This window comes from Cavia porcellus, unplaced genomic scaffold (assembly GCF_034190915.1).
Source record: "Cavia porcellus strain 051 isolate PalLab524CR breed Dunkin Hartley unplaced genomic scaffold, mCavPor4.1 scaffold_1, whole genome shotgun sequence".
Taxonomy (NCBI): Eukaryota; Metazoa; Chordata; class Mammalia; order Rodentia; family Caviidae; genus Cavia; species Cavia porcellus.
In genome coordinates this window covers 72,487,773-72,502,992 of record NW_026947484.1, presented here as the reverse complement: position 1 = coordinate 72,502,992, position 15,220 = coordinate 72,487,773, and the positions used below count along the sequence as shown (strand labels likewise).

The window sequence follows — 15,220 nt, the reverse complement described above, 5'->3', positions numbered from 1 at the left end:
GGGGGCTCACGGGTCTGCTTCTCAGATTCGGGTTCATTCACATGACTAACCCACTGCTGGCTGTTGGCAGGAATCTTTGGCTTCTTGCATGCTTCTCTTGGGGCCAATTGAATGTCCTTACCACATGCCTAAAGGCTTTTTCCTAGCCAGCAATCTTAAGAGTGAAGCAGCCAGGTAGACACTGTCTTTTTTATGAACCAACCCTGGAAATCACATTGTGCGGTGAGCTTGGAGCTTTACTCCAAGCAAGTAACTGAATTGGCCCATCTGGAAGACGAGGGAAGGAATCAGAAGCTGTGAGCACATTATGGAACATCAGTGTACGTTTGGAAGCTGAACTGCGGCTGGCTCCTCCCTTGTCCTCCTGTACAGGAAATGGTTTTTGCCTTAATGTCAGTTAATATCATATGGTCATTCAGCCCATGCTGGGCACTTGTGACTATGTGGAGTTCACTATATTATATACACGAATTTCATTTTATTCATTTTAAATTGCTAGAAACTTCTTATGTTGACGAAATTGGAATCTTTAAAGCTTACGTGCTGGATATTTCATTATTGAAGCTGGTTCGGGGACTCTAGAATGACATGATGACTTTTCTAGTATGTGAAACTATGGTAATCTTTTTAACTTCTTTCTTCTCCAGAAAAAAATACATCATCAAGTCTATTCAAAACCCTCTCTCATGTTTCACTTTCCGGGTTTTTCCATATTGTGGTCACCTTCCTGAGCATTCCAATTCAGACTCCTAGTTCTGTACCCAAGCTAAGTATAAAATGACAGCGAGACGTTCCTCACCTTACACAATGGTGTGGGACTGTAAGAATACCTGTGAGAGCTGAAAGCAGGCAAAATGATCCTCATACAATGGGGAAAATTATAGCTATACGGTGACCTTTAAAATCTTCTGTTAAAATAGGAAAACTTTGTCAGCTTTAAGTGCAGAATTAGTGAAACTAGTGTTCCTTTGGTAGTAATTTAGTGTAATTTCGTCAGGTGCAATTTAAAATATTAGAAATGTAAAGACTTAAAATGTTTTATTTCTTTGCAGAAAAAAAAATCCCAAGAGTAGTCAAACAGGATTTGCTATTGCCTTTTCCTCATATTATTTGGAATATAGAGAAATAGCTTTTTTTGTTTGTTTGTTTCGTTTTTTGCAAATTTTAGAAATTTGGATACATTTCCAATATTATATCCTTTGGTCTTCAGTATTATGAAATATCCCTGAGACATTTCTCTGAGAATTCTTTTCGTGTGGTGTCATTTCTGGGACATCTTCAATCACTGTTGTATTTGCGTCTGTAAATTCACCTCTGCTCCATTCTTCTGGCTCCAGATGGGATGGTGCAGTACCAACATTACCACAGTCAGAGGTTTCTTCTATAACTCTTATTAGGTCAAATTCCAGTTTTCCTTTGGCTGTCATTCTTCCATATCTTCTTTTTTTTTTTTTTTTTTTTTTTTGGTACCGGGGATTGAACTCACAACCTTGGGCTTGCCAGACAAGCGCTTATGTTTGCTGAGCTAAATCCCTAGACCCCAATCTTCCATTTCTGTGCTGCCTTTACGTCTCTGTATATTTCTTTCCATAAAATGCCATATGGGTTTTTCACTGGGAGACAAGGAAGTAACACAAATCCATGCTTTGCTGTATGTGTGTGAACTGAGTTGCAGTTGCAGTGACCAGTCACCACAAGCTTTGGGAGAAGGGAAATCACACCACAGGTCATGATACACATCTGTTATGGACATAGTAGTGTATGGATTGCAGATGTAGAAGCCGTGTGTGTGTTTATGTACTTAGAGTTAATGCCCCACGATAACTGATGATCTAGTCAAGTTGTTGGGAGATGGATATTACTTAACTATACATGGTGTTAGACATTTGTGTACAGAAGTATCACATGAGGCTAGGTCTGCTTGCATTCCTACAGATACGACCTTACATGGTGCCCACTTTCATGGACAATTGGTTTTTTGTTTTACAAAAAGCTAAAATTGTTTTAGTAGGTCTAGCAGTTAAGCCTGCAGTCCCTATTGCACAGGAAGCATTATATCTAAAACAAAAGTCTAGTTGAGAGCAACTAAGAAAAAAGAAAATCAGAAGCAAATATTCATTTTCTTCCTATGAGGAAGTGACATATGCCAGGGAATACAAAAGTCCTATAGGGATAAGACCAAATGCCCACAGCACAAGCAGTTTCTTTTCCCTCACGTACCCAGGTCTACACAGTAAAACCACACATGGTCCTAACTTTGCTGGCCCTGGCAAGTACCCTGAAAGGGCCTGAAGAGTCCCATAACTGTGGGGAGATCACTGCCTGACAGCCTCTTCACATGTAAGACATTAAATATTCCTGTTTTCAGAGGATGCTAGGCATACTATGTTCTCTGTAAAATAAATTTTATGGGGAGACACTTTGATAATTATGTAAATACTCTCTTCCTCACCAAAATGTCCTCCACTACTGGTCTTGAGATTCATTGATGATATTTGTGCTAATGCTTTGTTATATTCATGGTTGCCAGTGCTCACTTTTCAAATCATTCATGTCTTCCGTGTATTAATATTATAATTTATGCACCTACTGAAGGGTAACTTAGTTTCTTTTTAAAGTTAGTTTTTTAGGTTTTTTTTTTTTTTTTTTTTTTTGTACCGGGGATCAAACTCCCGACCTTGCGCTTGCCAGGCAGGCGCTTACACGGCTGAGTTAAATTCTTAAGTTTTAAAGTTAGTTTTTATCTGTTGAGAAGTAGTTATTTTGTACTGTAAATGGGGCTTTGTTAGCAAAAGTTAAAAATTGTTAAATATTATTAACAATTGAGAACCAATCGTAAATAAAGATAAAACTTCCAGGAAATACTAATGTAAGCTGTAAGGGTGATTTTTCAATTCTTCAGCTTAGTTTACCCTTATCTTTACAATGGTCTATGTCAGCAATTCACAGCTGTGGCCTGGCCCACCCCACAGCCTCATTCCACATGGCTAAGGAGTGAAGTGTAGTTGTCAAATGACTGAAAAGTTCTATCTTTATTATCTTATTGCAGTGCCGGGGATGGAATCCAGGGCCTTACACGTTAGCAGGCACTCTACCACTGGTCTATACTGACAACCCAAGAAGAATGTTTTAAAACAAGTGAAAGAATACAGAAAACACAAATTACTTTCAGGAAACTTGCTGAGTCTTGATAGAAGAGGCAAGCAGCCCTAGAGATGTGGAGGAGCCTCTGGGAAATGGATCTAGTCCAGCAGATACTCCTGGCTTGCCCTGTCCATTCTACCTTGGCGATTCACATAACTTGATCTGTTTTCTTATTCTTTTATAAAAGGAAAATACTGGATTCAGATATCTAGGTTTCTTAGGCTACTCTTGGATGCCTTGGTGATGTTACTCACTTCATTCTTCCTGCCTAGGCTGACAGGCTTTTTATTAAAAAAGGCAATCTCCCTTCATCTTTCTTTTCCATTAACGTTTTGACATGAATTGAGCTAATACATCAGTTTTTATCTCTGCAACAGCTTCAGAAATCTCCAGAAATTCATGCTTCCGTTCTGTTTTATCTCCTGTCGCAGTGACTTGAGGACGCACTTTGTGGAATGGGTAGAGATATTTATGGCCTTATTTTGTTGCATGGCTAACTTGTCTCACGATGGGCCTGTGAGTAGGTTATTCCCTTCCACGGCAGCAAGCCTCCTGCCCGCATTTGCCATCTGGTGTTGGAAGCCTCTATCTAAGCAGGGGTTTGTTTCGTTAATGAGCAGTCATTGCTTTCTGCTTTGGCTTTAGTATTCCTGACATTCTTGTTACTGCTGGAAATTGGAGAATCCCAGTGCCAAGTAAGAAGGTACTTGGAGCTATTTTCTTAACAGAAGATGCTCAGTTTTCTCGTTTGGAAAACAGGGTGTTTGGATGAGAAGGTCCCTGCCCACTGAAACCATCTATGTCTTTATGGGTTGTAATGACTTGTGTGTGTGCTTGTGCACCTAGACAGAGACTGTGGCCCATGGAGAAGGCCCTGGGCCATGCCAGACATGGAGTGGATGGCTACTAGGGTCCAGGCAACCTCGGGATGAAAGAGCCATTGCCTCATGAAGAAAATGCTAATCCTATTTTATAACTCAGCTACATTGGCTTTTCAAAAATGTTACAAATTTTCTTTAAGTAAAGCTTTGATTTCTATATTATGAGACATTATACACACTACAAGCTGGCTACCTCTTGATCAGGCTCGTGCCACTGTTTCATGTAGTCCTTATCTGGTGCCCCATGACATCTTTTGGGACTCAAAACATGCCAGCCTCATCTGTGACTTGGTGCCCTTGTACTCGTTGTTCCCTCTCCCTGAAATGCCCCTTCTAGAATAGCCGCCGGGCTCTCTCCCCAGCTGCATGCCAAGCCATGCTCAAACAGCATCTCTTAGGAGAACCATCCCATTCCGCCTTTCAGTTCTTATGTTTGCCTCCCCTCATCACAGCACTTGCTGCCATAGGCAGCATAGTTGATAGTCGTCTATCAGTGTGTTGTGCAGGGCACACAGGAAGTACTTGACAGGGGAGTATAGGAATAAGAAGAGCAAAAGCATCCTCTTGGTTCATGGGTTAGGGTTCTCCCTGAGCCAGGACATCAGCATCAGTTCTGGACACTCTTGTTTCTAATGCGTCTTGTAGCTTTTTGCTTTCATGATTCTGCTTCCATATTCCATTTCTGTGGATGCGACTGCTGTGAAAGTGTTTACAAAAATCAGGTAAACTGGAACACAGAGTTTTACTGTAGCAATGTTGATCAACCTCTCAGCTCCAAAGTTATTTGACAAAAGTTGTGTAATCTGTCATCAACAATATTGATCTGTTTGTAGGCAGTTAGGTCATCTGTCAGTTTGACAATAAACCCCACCATGCTAGAGAAATGTCGGGGTGCCCGGTGCAGTGTGGCTCGGAGCCCCTCAGAGCCTGGTGATGGTGGATATTCTATCTGTTGCATCATTTACCTTGGTCCATGCAGCACTTGGCTGTTCGGAGGGAGGGAGAGCTGAATTGCATCAGGTGGAATTAACCGACTCGGGTGTTCATTAAGACAATGGGATCTGAAACCATGTGTGCTGAGATCCATTCTGGGCAAGGAAAGTGGTAAAAGAAGATGGGTAGGGGCTGGGAAGAAGCAGAGGGACAGTGAAGGAGGCTCATTTGGACAGAACACTGGTGATAATGGCAAACCGAAGGTGTGGTCGTATTGTGATTCAATGGCTTCGGAGGTGGAATAGTTATTAGTCATAGACACACGAAAGGGGTGGTCACGGTTCTGTGGCTGATGTGAAATGGAACAGGTGACTGAGAATGAATTTACAGGAATGGCTGAGCATGGTCTTAAAAGGATTGAAACCCTAAGGAGTGGTGGAGGTTGGACTGGAGAGAAAGCATGAGGTAGGCATCGGTGAGAAGGAGGAACAAGGGAAGGGTTGGTAAAGAAGGACCTCAAGGAGGAGGAAAGACACCCCGGAGACAGAAGGACGGGCAGGTTTGTTTGCCTGTAGGAAGCTGTAGGAGAATGGCTTGGCCCTGGCTGTGGGGAACCCAGAGGTCCCAAACTCAGTCCCTTACCCTGAGAATGAACGCCTGCCCTTTGAGAAGCCAGCGGGACAGGCCCCTTCTTGAGATGCATTGAGAATAAACACTGAAGACACAGGAAGGGGTTGCTGTTTATGGAGGGGCAGTAAAGAGGTCGCAGGGGAGGTTTCCTAAGTGACGGGTGGCAGTCTTGCTCAGGCTGGAGCTTAGCAGAGTTTTACGAAGATACTGGTAAAAACCAAGATCCCTGGGGTGTATGTGGAGCCCAGCACACTTGAGTTTGGATGTTGACTAGGGTGAGTGAGACAGATACAGGGACTGGGACTTTATTCCATCAGTTTTTGGAGAGCTAGACCCTTGCCTGACTACTGAACATCTGCTGTGAGCTGATAGATGTTCAGCCCTGTGAAGTATGCCTGGTGTTATGCCCTGGTGGCAGATGGGACTATCAGATTAGACCAAGAGGGAGTTCGAGACCCCATGCTTGCCCAGCTATTGCCCTCACTTGAGTGAGCCCTCTCTTTACTTCACTTAAGTGTCTGTTGCCCATGACACTAGACGAACCCAGAAGGCTCGTTAGAGAAGATGCCTGGCATTCACGCAGCAAAGTAGTCTGCAGGAACGCCCAGGTGCTAGGCACTTATGCCAGGCAGTTCCATTCAGTGCTAATTAATTGCCCTATGTCATTACTTCTGCCCTGTGGGTTGGGGGTTCCCCTAAATGCCTAACAAAGTCGTTTTTCATTTCAAGGTAAGGTACGTTTTCTAGTTCTTCCCTTGCATTATTTGCATTTAGCTATTTCCCATACCTTGAGTTTTTGATGTGTCACATTATGAGAGCAAAGGAGAAATTACAGTTTACATCTGTGGTGACCAAAGGCAAGCCTTTGTCACTTTGACCTCTAAACTCAGTTCCAGTTGCTAGCAAATATCTTGTAAAATTAACCCAGCGACAGTACAGGCGCTCTTAAAAAGTTGCATATATTTAATGATAGCAAATAAAATGATTTGTTAATGTGCAATTCCTTTTTTTTCTTTCTTTCAAAGATCGCATTTTTAGAGGACGCGTCTCAGCAAGATAAACTCGCCAAAGAATGGGGCTTCAAACCCTGTGAAGTGAGAGAACTGAGCCACCAGTAAGTCATCAACCTCTTCCCTTCCCTGGGTGCCATCAACTAGGATCAGATGACAGGGATGCTGCCCTGAGGGACAGAGGGACTTTCCAAATTAATTAACTGTATAACTGGGGACAGCATAGCAATTTAAAGGACAGAACTGTGACAGCGAGAAGCTGCCATATTCCTGCATTTCTTCAGCAAATGTCTGGTGTGCCTACTGTGTGTGCTTAGCCAGGCCTCACAGAGTTTCTTCCAAAAAGGAAGTGGAGGTGGGGAGAGAGACAACTGATAAACTGTTGGCGTGTGGAGTTTGAAAATAATTACCCTTACAGCATGAGTAGGGAAGACCTATATTGAGAAGTACTTTTGAGCTGCAATTTTAGTGACTTTTAACATTTGTGTAAACTGTGTTTCCTGTGGTCGGGTCCATGTTTTTATAGGCTGCTTGATTTGTTTTCTAGATGTGGGACTGCTTGGCCAGGTTTGGTTACACACATTTGTAATCACAGCTACAGGGAAGGCTGAGGCAGGAGGATCACAAGTTCATGGCTAATCTGGTCTTTGTAGCCAGTCTCTGTCTCAAAACAAAATAAAGGGGCCTAGGAGTGCAGAGCTCAGTGACAGGCCCTTTCCTAACATGCAGGAGGCCCTTGATTCAGTCCCCAGCACTGAAGAAGGGAAGAGGGATGCTTGTTTTCTGCTCAGATAACTTAAATATGTTATCTTAACTCTTTCCAAAGTCAGAACGTTTTCTTATGAAGACACTTACATTACCTGAAAATCGTTTTTTAAATAATGTAGCAGGAGCCGTATTGCACTGGGAATTTAAACACCTAGTTTAAAAGACCTCACCCTATAGCTTTGCGTCTGTTAGATGTGAAGCAAGCTTCTTCCCCCTTCTTTGAGCTCAGCTTGACCCTGGAGCTGGTCTCTAGTAAGGGTCCAGGGAGCCAGGATGCCTGTGCGTACCATTTCTTTGTGCTTATATTTGTACTCCTGTGCCTTCCTTCTCGGTGCTGTCCCTCAGTAGCTTGGAAAGATGGGGGGAATAAACCTGAGGATTAACACAGTAACTCCTGGCATTGCTGTTCCTTTACCTTCCCGGGTTTGGGTATGTGTAGATGCTTAGTAGACACTGGAGAACTGGATCAGCTCTGCAGGAGAGCTGTAAGTACACACAGGAATGCAAATGCTGATGGATGGATGAGATTAGAAACATCTGGGGAATGGTAAGCACAGCACAGAAACTCCATCCCTCGTCACTTAACTATGCTATGCAGTGGCCCGTGTGTGGTCCCAGCTCCTCAGGTCACCTGTCGCCGATCAGCCCCAGTTTTCTTTCTTGTGTTTCTGTTTCACAACTAGTACCTTGAGCCCGATGGGAAGGACTAGATAGCTTGCAGACAGCCAAGACCAAGGTGACCATGGGACCAAAGCTGTAGACGCTGTGTTCCCGTCTTCACTGTTGCCTTATGGGTACCTTCCTCGGCCTGGCCCTGGAAGTCCTCAGAACTCTCCCATCTCTGTGCCCTGTCTTACAGCCACCCAGCTGTGAGACCCAGGGCATAGGATGAGGTCCTGACTTCGCTCTGTTCTTGTGATACAGCTACTTTGTTTCTGCTGACTGTGGGACTTCTTCCTCTCTGTCATCGCTGGTTGTCTCTGCACCTGCCATTTTGACACAGAGCTCTGTCTTCCCCAGCAGACAGTCAGCCTTATTTCCAGATCTCTTGATAACAGGAAGACTTAACACTGTTAGACTGCTGTAAACAGGCGAGGGATGGGTGACCAATGCAATGACTGTCAAGAGAACGTGTGATTGGAAAGATGACAGAGAGCAACTAACACTGTCATTGAATGCTTTTCCTCTGTTGTTAATTTCCAGTGAGTTCTTCATCCCTGGGCTGGTAGACACACACATCCATGCCCCTCAGTACGTCTTTGCTGGGAGTAACGTAGACCTGCCACTTCTCGAGTGGCTGAAGAGATACACGTTTCCCACGGAACTTAAATTCCAGAACATTGAGCTTGCCGAGGAAGTCTACACCAGAGTTGTTGTAAGTATCCTGTGTGTGAGTGTCACGCTTGGTCATTTATACAAATATCCATTTCTAGAGCCAGATTTAAGTTATGCAGCATCACCTGTTAGGGCTTAGATGGACCATGACGATTTCTATTTGTTGTGCAGTCAACTGCATATGTGTGCATCCTTGTGTGCCATGATCCTAGGCCTCTCCCAGAGTTTATTATCTTGTGAAGAAGTGGGATGTCTCAGGGATGAGTGACAGTGAGGATGGCAGGAATTACATGTGTAACTTGAGCTGGCTGTGAGGAGAGCATCTCTGCAAAATGCAGGGAGAATGATATGCAGAAGGATCAATTCATGTAATACAATTAAGGTAGCAACTGAATTGTTTTAGGAGACTGTTGCTTTGGTTTCTGATATGTAAACCCTTGTGCCCTGGGGAGTCATAACCTCTTTACCTTGAGGCTCCTACACAGTTGACATTCCCGGAGCTGATGGCTCTAACATTCTGCTGTGCTCATCTTTCACAGAGAGCACTATGTGATGAAACAAGAGACTGTCTGATGGCTTTAGAGATTACATACCAGCACCTGAGCTAGCCTTATTTGCAATGCTTAGAGCCAATTGAAGAGAGAAGGCCATACCATAGCCAGCTCTGTACATAGCAGTATAAGGAAGTAAGTCTCCATATAATCAAAGTTGCAGCAATTGTTCTGCATTCAAGGGGAGACACTGGAGTTGTCTTCCTCAAGCACATTGTAAGAGCCCTGTATGTTTTCTTTAAAATACCCAAGGAAATAAGAAATTAGAATTTCAAATTACTGGTAGAAGATTATCATGTTACTTTGGCAGGTTTGCCAGGAGGCATAAGCAAGCGAGTCCCATGAGCGGTCGTGGGCCTGAGAGCCGCTAGAGGGAGCCCTGGAGTCCGTTCAGTGGGTGAAAGGGGTTTTAGTGTGTTCCAACCACAGAGGCTGAAGAGGTTTGCTTTGCTCTTTGAAAAAAATCAGGTTCTTTCTTTCTACTGCAACTTCGGGCCCAGAACCAGTGAACACGCAGTAACTGGGGCCAGCTTCTGCTGTGAAGAAGTTAGAGCTGCAGTTCCTTCTCACCTGGCTGTGGCTTCCTGCTATTCAGTACCCTTGGGCTGTACATCCTTTCGGATCCACTGCTAGCTTTTCTTCTAAGGTGCTGACAGGGTGACAGTCCCTCGGCACAGACAGATAAGCCGTCCTGACACTTTCCCTGGGCTTGCATCGTTCAGAGCAGCAGGAAGGGCTAATAGTTATACACTTGGCTTGTGTAATGGTGGGACTCACGTATATCCTTAACGTGCCTGCACACGACACACCAGAAACACGGAGAAGGGTGGAGAGCTCTGTGTGAGGTTACTGGCTCACTGCGTTAATGAACTGTGTTAACCACATCCAATTTTTATTCTCAAAATTTATTTATACTTCACATTGTTCTAAAAATGGTTTGAGATGATTAAAATTACATCGTATACAACAAGAGAAAATGAGTCATCACATCACAGCTAAGAACAAAAGGGAAGTGAGAAAGATAAAAACAAAATCAAGAAGTGGACCCATGTCATCAGGGTGGGGTGCATGCACCTGTTAGAGCTTGTCATGGGGTTGGCTGTCAGTGTCTATTAACTGGCCAACAGGGAGAATCGGTTATGGGATTTCTTTAAAAGTAGTCCTGAATTGTTTATTTATTTATTTATCTTTATTTTAAAGAGAAAAACAAATTTTTAAAATAAGATAGTAACAGAGTAACAATGGCTAATACATTGCTCTGTTATCTTTAAATTAGTTACACAGAGCACAAGATATCAGCATTTAATGTCCAAACAATGTCAGCACAAACCTTTCTTTTCAATGAACTAACAGAAATTAGTAGTATAACTATCTTACTATCATATATATATCTTTTCCCTTTTCTGTATTCTCTTGTTTCTCTTTCCAGAAGCTTCTTTCCCTTTTACAATTATCTGTTATACATTTTGGATCTTATTTACTCTTTCAGCTTTTCACACTAGGGAGACAATAGGATGTTTATACATCGTATTGTGTGTGTCTGGTTTATTTCACTTGTAAGGATGGTCTTGAGTTGTATCCATTTGCTTATAAAGTCTCCAGTCTAGCCTGCTTTATAACCGAGTAGTACTCCATTGTATAAAAAGACCACATCCTTTTTATCTGTTCCCCAGTTGATGTTCATTTCAGTTCTTTCCAAGTTCTGTTACAAAATATGCTTCTATAAACACCGGTGCATACATATATCACTGTGTACAATGTTTTTAATTCTTCTGGGAGCATACCCAGAAGAGGAATAACTAGGTCAAGTATACCTCCAATCTTATGTTTTTGAGGGATCGCCACCCTGATTTCTGCAGTGATTGCATCAGTCTATGTTCCCACCAACAGTGGAGAAAGGCTCCTTTTTTTTTACAGTGCCCCACCAGCGTTTGTTATTAGTTGATTTCTTGATGATAGCCATTCTTTCCAGGGAGAGATGGAATCTCAGTGTTGTTTTAATTTATATCTCTCAAATGACCAGTGATGTTGAACATTTTTTCATAGATTTATTTGCTGTTTGTATTTCTCCATCTCAGAAGTGTGTATACATCTCACTTGTTGGATTGGGTCTTTAAATTTAGGAGGTCTGATTTTTTGAGTCCTTTATATGTTCTTGATAGAGTTATAGAATGTTTTAAGGCCATATTTGCCAAATGAAGCATATCTATTCCTCTTCCTAAAATTTAAGAAAATTAATCCCAGTATTCCTTGATGTGGATAAGTGCTGTATTTTCAAAAAATACATAGTGTAAAGGTGCTGTAGTATAAAAGGTCAACTAGATTAGACTTTTATGTTTAGAAAGATAGACTATCAGGGACCATATGTCCTTCATGTAGTACCCCGCTAATACCAGAGATTAAGTATTTGATGTCCATGAGTACAAAGTAGGTTTGATTCCTGACAAGCATTTGCATTCATACATCCTGTGTCAGATTATGAGAAGACCCATATGCTTGGACGAACCTACAGTGTGGTTGAGATCTGTTTGAGGAAGTTGAGACTTACTCAGTAGAACCTGTTTCTAGGCTGCAGGCTTCCTAGGGCAAGACAAAGAAGTACAAAGGAGGTACCCAGGCATAAAACTAAGAATTTTTTCTTTTTGCTTTTTATTTTCTCCCCTGGAAAACATTCATAGATGTACTTCAACACATTTGCTCCAGAGATCATTGCAGTGATAAACTGTTCTGCAGATTATTTAAAATATGGATTAGCCCAAATACCCTGTGATTATTAAGAGAAAATAAAACCCAATAAGCCAAACCTAGACTGTCTCCTTTGACTTACTGCAAACTGAACAAGAGACTGAAGTTTGACATAGGCCTGAGATGAACTACAAAGAACAGAAAGTTCTGTAATCTGCCCAAATTGTAATTAGGGGATAAAAAACTGAGCTCACTGAATGTGCCAAGATAGACCATTCTGTTACAGTAATAGCATGAAAATATTTTATGGGTTTTCCAGTGATTGGGTTGAGAAGGAGGAACCCAGCTAACTCCATAGATCCAGCCAGCTGTTAAAACACAAAAAGAAAGCAGAGGAAGCCAGACCGCCTCCCCGGCCCTGGAAATTAGCTTTGAAGGTCGGGTCATCTTCAGCTTGGAATTTCTTTGAGCTCCTAAAACTTGGTCTCAAAACCCTTTCTGTCAAGAATTGGTGGCTAAGGAAAGGTTAGGAAACGCAGTGACAGATTTCCTTCTGAATGGGGGAACTGCAAATAGTCATTAATAGCTCTCTGTAAAACTCATGAGCAACTGAAGTGGCACCGCGGCCTGGGAAGCCGAACCATAAAACTGGATGAAATGGGTTTTCTCATTTTTTAAAGTTATGTAAGTAACAGCTGTGCAGCTGCTTTATTAAATAAGCTGAACTGGGTAGGAGCAAACGGGAGTAGCTTTGGGTTCTTTCCCTCTCTCCTTCCATCCTCTTTGCTCTCTTTTTTCCTCCCCTTCCTCCCTCCCCCTGGGCCTCCCCTTATTCAGACCTCTGACTGTAGTTTGGGCAGGTTAATGGCCTTTCCAGTGCTTTTAGTTCACTGCAGTCTACTTAATCAGTAGTTTCCCACCCTGTTAGTTTCTCTCCCCTTCAGCCTATGCTGCTAGGCTCAGGCCTGCCCTCAGGAGAGGGACTTACAGTCCAGTATCTGGACACATCCTGTTGCCTCCACTGCTAAACAGTCAACTTTGTAATTTCCACTTCAACTTCAAAGCAGGATTTTAGAAAGATTCCTAAAATTTTGAGAATTAAAAAATATTAGATTATATTTCTGTTTCAATTTTATTTTATTCTGGTGACTGCAGATATCTTATGTGATTATTTTTCTTTGAAATAATGGACTTATTTTGTGACCTAATAAAAGCTTACTTTTTATGATTATTCTGAAAATTCTAGCAGTGCATATTTTTTCTATTGATGAAGACATTTTTCTATACCTGAGATTAATTTGTTAAATGAATTATTTTCTATCAATTTCCTTTATATTCTTCCATAAAATAAGACAAGACCCTTTGCTCCTCTTTCCTGCTTATCCCTATCCACCATTGTGTCATATCAAATTTAGTTCCATTTTATTTTTTATTAGCCATACTTAAAATGTTTCAATTTTCAAATTTAACTTAAAAGTTCATCTTAGCTTAGTTCTGGTTCACTGTTACTACTGAATTTAATGTCTACACTGAATTTAACAACCAGCTTTTTCTTTTACTACTTGGATCCTTGGATTCATTTCTCATTTGGGGACATAGTGTCTGCCAACCCTTTCCCATAAGGTGGATGGTAAGCATTTCAAATCTTCAGTGTCAAAAATGGCTTTACTTTAATTTTTGAAATTTTAGAAATGATGCTTTAGCTCGTTAAAAAACTTGTATTTTAAATTATTTACCTGCCACACCCCAATGTGGTGATGCCAGTTGAATTCTTATTCTTTTTTGGCTAATTTATTGGCCTGCAGAATTTCCTTTTTGTTCTTTTTATTTAACCACTTTATTGAAGTGTGATTGACATACCAAAAACTGTTCATAATTAGCATGTAGGATTTGATAAGTGCACCCACACTGAGCTGGCGCTACGGTCAAGGTCATAAATACAGATTTCATTAGGCCCAGAAGTTTCCTCCCACCCCCTTTTACTGTTTCTTATTTTTCTTTTTTGGTAACAATGTTTAACAGAAAGGTGATCTTTTTAGTGAAGTTTGAAGTATACAGTAGCACAGTAATGCTAAGCCTGGGCGATATGCTGTGCATTGGAGTTTTTGAAAATGTAGTCATCTAGGGTGGCCAGTGCTTTTTTATCCTGTAACTGACCCCCCCCCACCCCCTGCCCTCAGCCATGGTGACTGACACTTGACTCCATTGAGCAGTGAATCTATTTGAACTTCCTCATGAAAGTGACATTACATTAATATTTGTAGTTAGTGTCTGTCCTACAGCAGGGCAAGATTTCTTTTTTTTGTTTGTTTGTTTTTTAAAACTTTTTTATTTTAAAGAGATTAAGACAAAAGAGGACAGAACAAAGCAGATCAGAACAGAACAATATAAGCAACACAGCACTTCACCATAAGACAACTTGGTATTAACAGTAGCTACTATAATGTCTCTTTCTTTGAAATAGTTGAGCATACCTTCACACACAATAGTATCAAACATAACAAAATAGTATAAAACCATTCAAGAGAATGAAAGTACTACAAGACATTCAGAACCAAGAACCAAAAATGAACAATGGCTACTATATTATTTCATTTTCCATAAAAAAATTTGTTTATGCTACCACACATATTAAATCCAGTAAGGTACAACATGATAGAAGCAATGGAGACAGAAGAACAAAAGCATGGTAGGACTTCAAAGCAAAATGATATTAAGTCAGCACTGGCTATTATAATGTCTTGTTTTCTTCAAAATAGCTGTTCATACTATCACAGACAATAAAATCAAACAAACAAGGGTAAAACCATTCCAACTAATGAATGAAAATATTATAAGGCTTCAAAGCAATGTAATGGCGAATCATGATTACTATAAACTTTATGTACTCTTACCATTTCTTACACTAGGGAGACTATATAGTATTTATACGTGTAAGTTTGATTTATTTCGCTTACGAGTATGGTCTCAAGTTGCGTCCATTTATTTATAAATACCTCAATGTGATCATTCTTTATTGACTACCATTCCATTGTGTACATATACCACGACTTTTTGTCATTTATGTCTTGATTGTCCCTCGGGTTGACTCTGTCACTTGGCTGCTGAAAATAGCATTTCAGTGAGCAGGAGCACGTAGACGTCTCTTGAAGATCTTAATGGCATTGCTTTGGGTAAATTCTTGGCCTTGGATTTGGCTAAGTCATATCATAGCTCTGTGTTTATTTTTAGGGAACTTCTGTACTGTTTTCTAGGGGGGCTGCCCTATCAGTGTAGAAGAAAT

The 15,220-nt window shown here is 41.3% G+C and overlaps 1 protein-coding gene across 1 annotated transcript in view; it reads left to right on the top strand.

Moving 5' to 3' along the window:
- Nucleotides 1–15,220, top strand: part of Gda (guanine deaminase) — a 69,118-nt gene that overhangs the window by 19,558 nt on the left and 34,340 nt on the right. Inside the window, exons 2-3 of the mRNA XM_005004744.4 lie at nucleotides 6,614–6,702; nucleotides 8,570–8,741. Of these exons, the coding sequence (XP_005004801.1) occupies nucleotides 6,614–6,702; nucleotides 8,570–8,741 (261 nt within the window). The remainder of the gene's footprint in view (nucleotides 1–6,613; nucleotides 6,703–8,569; nucleotides 8,742–15,220) is intronic.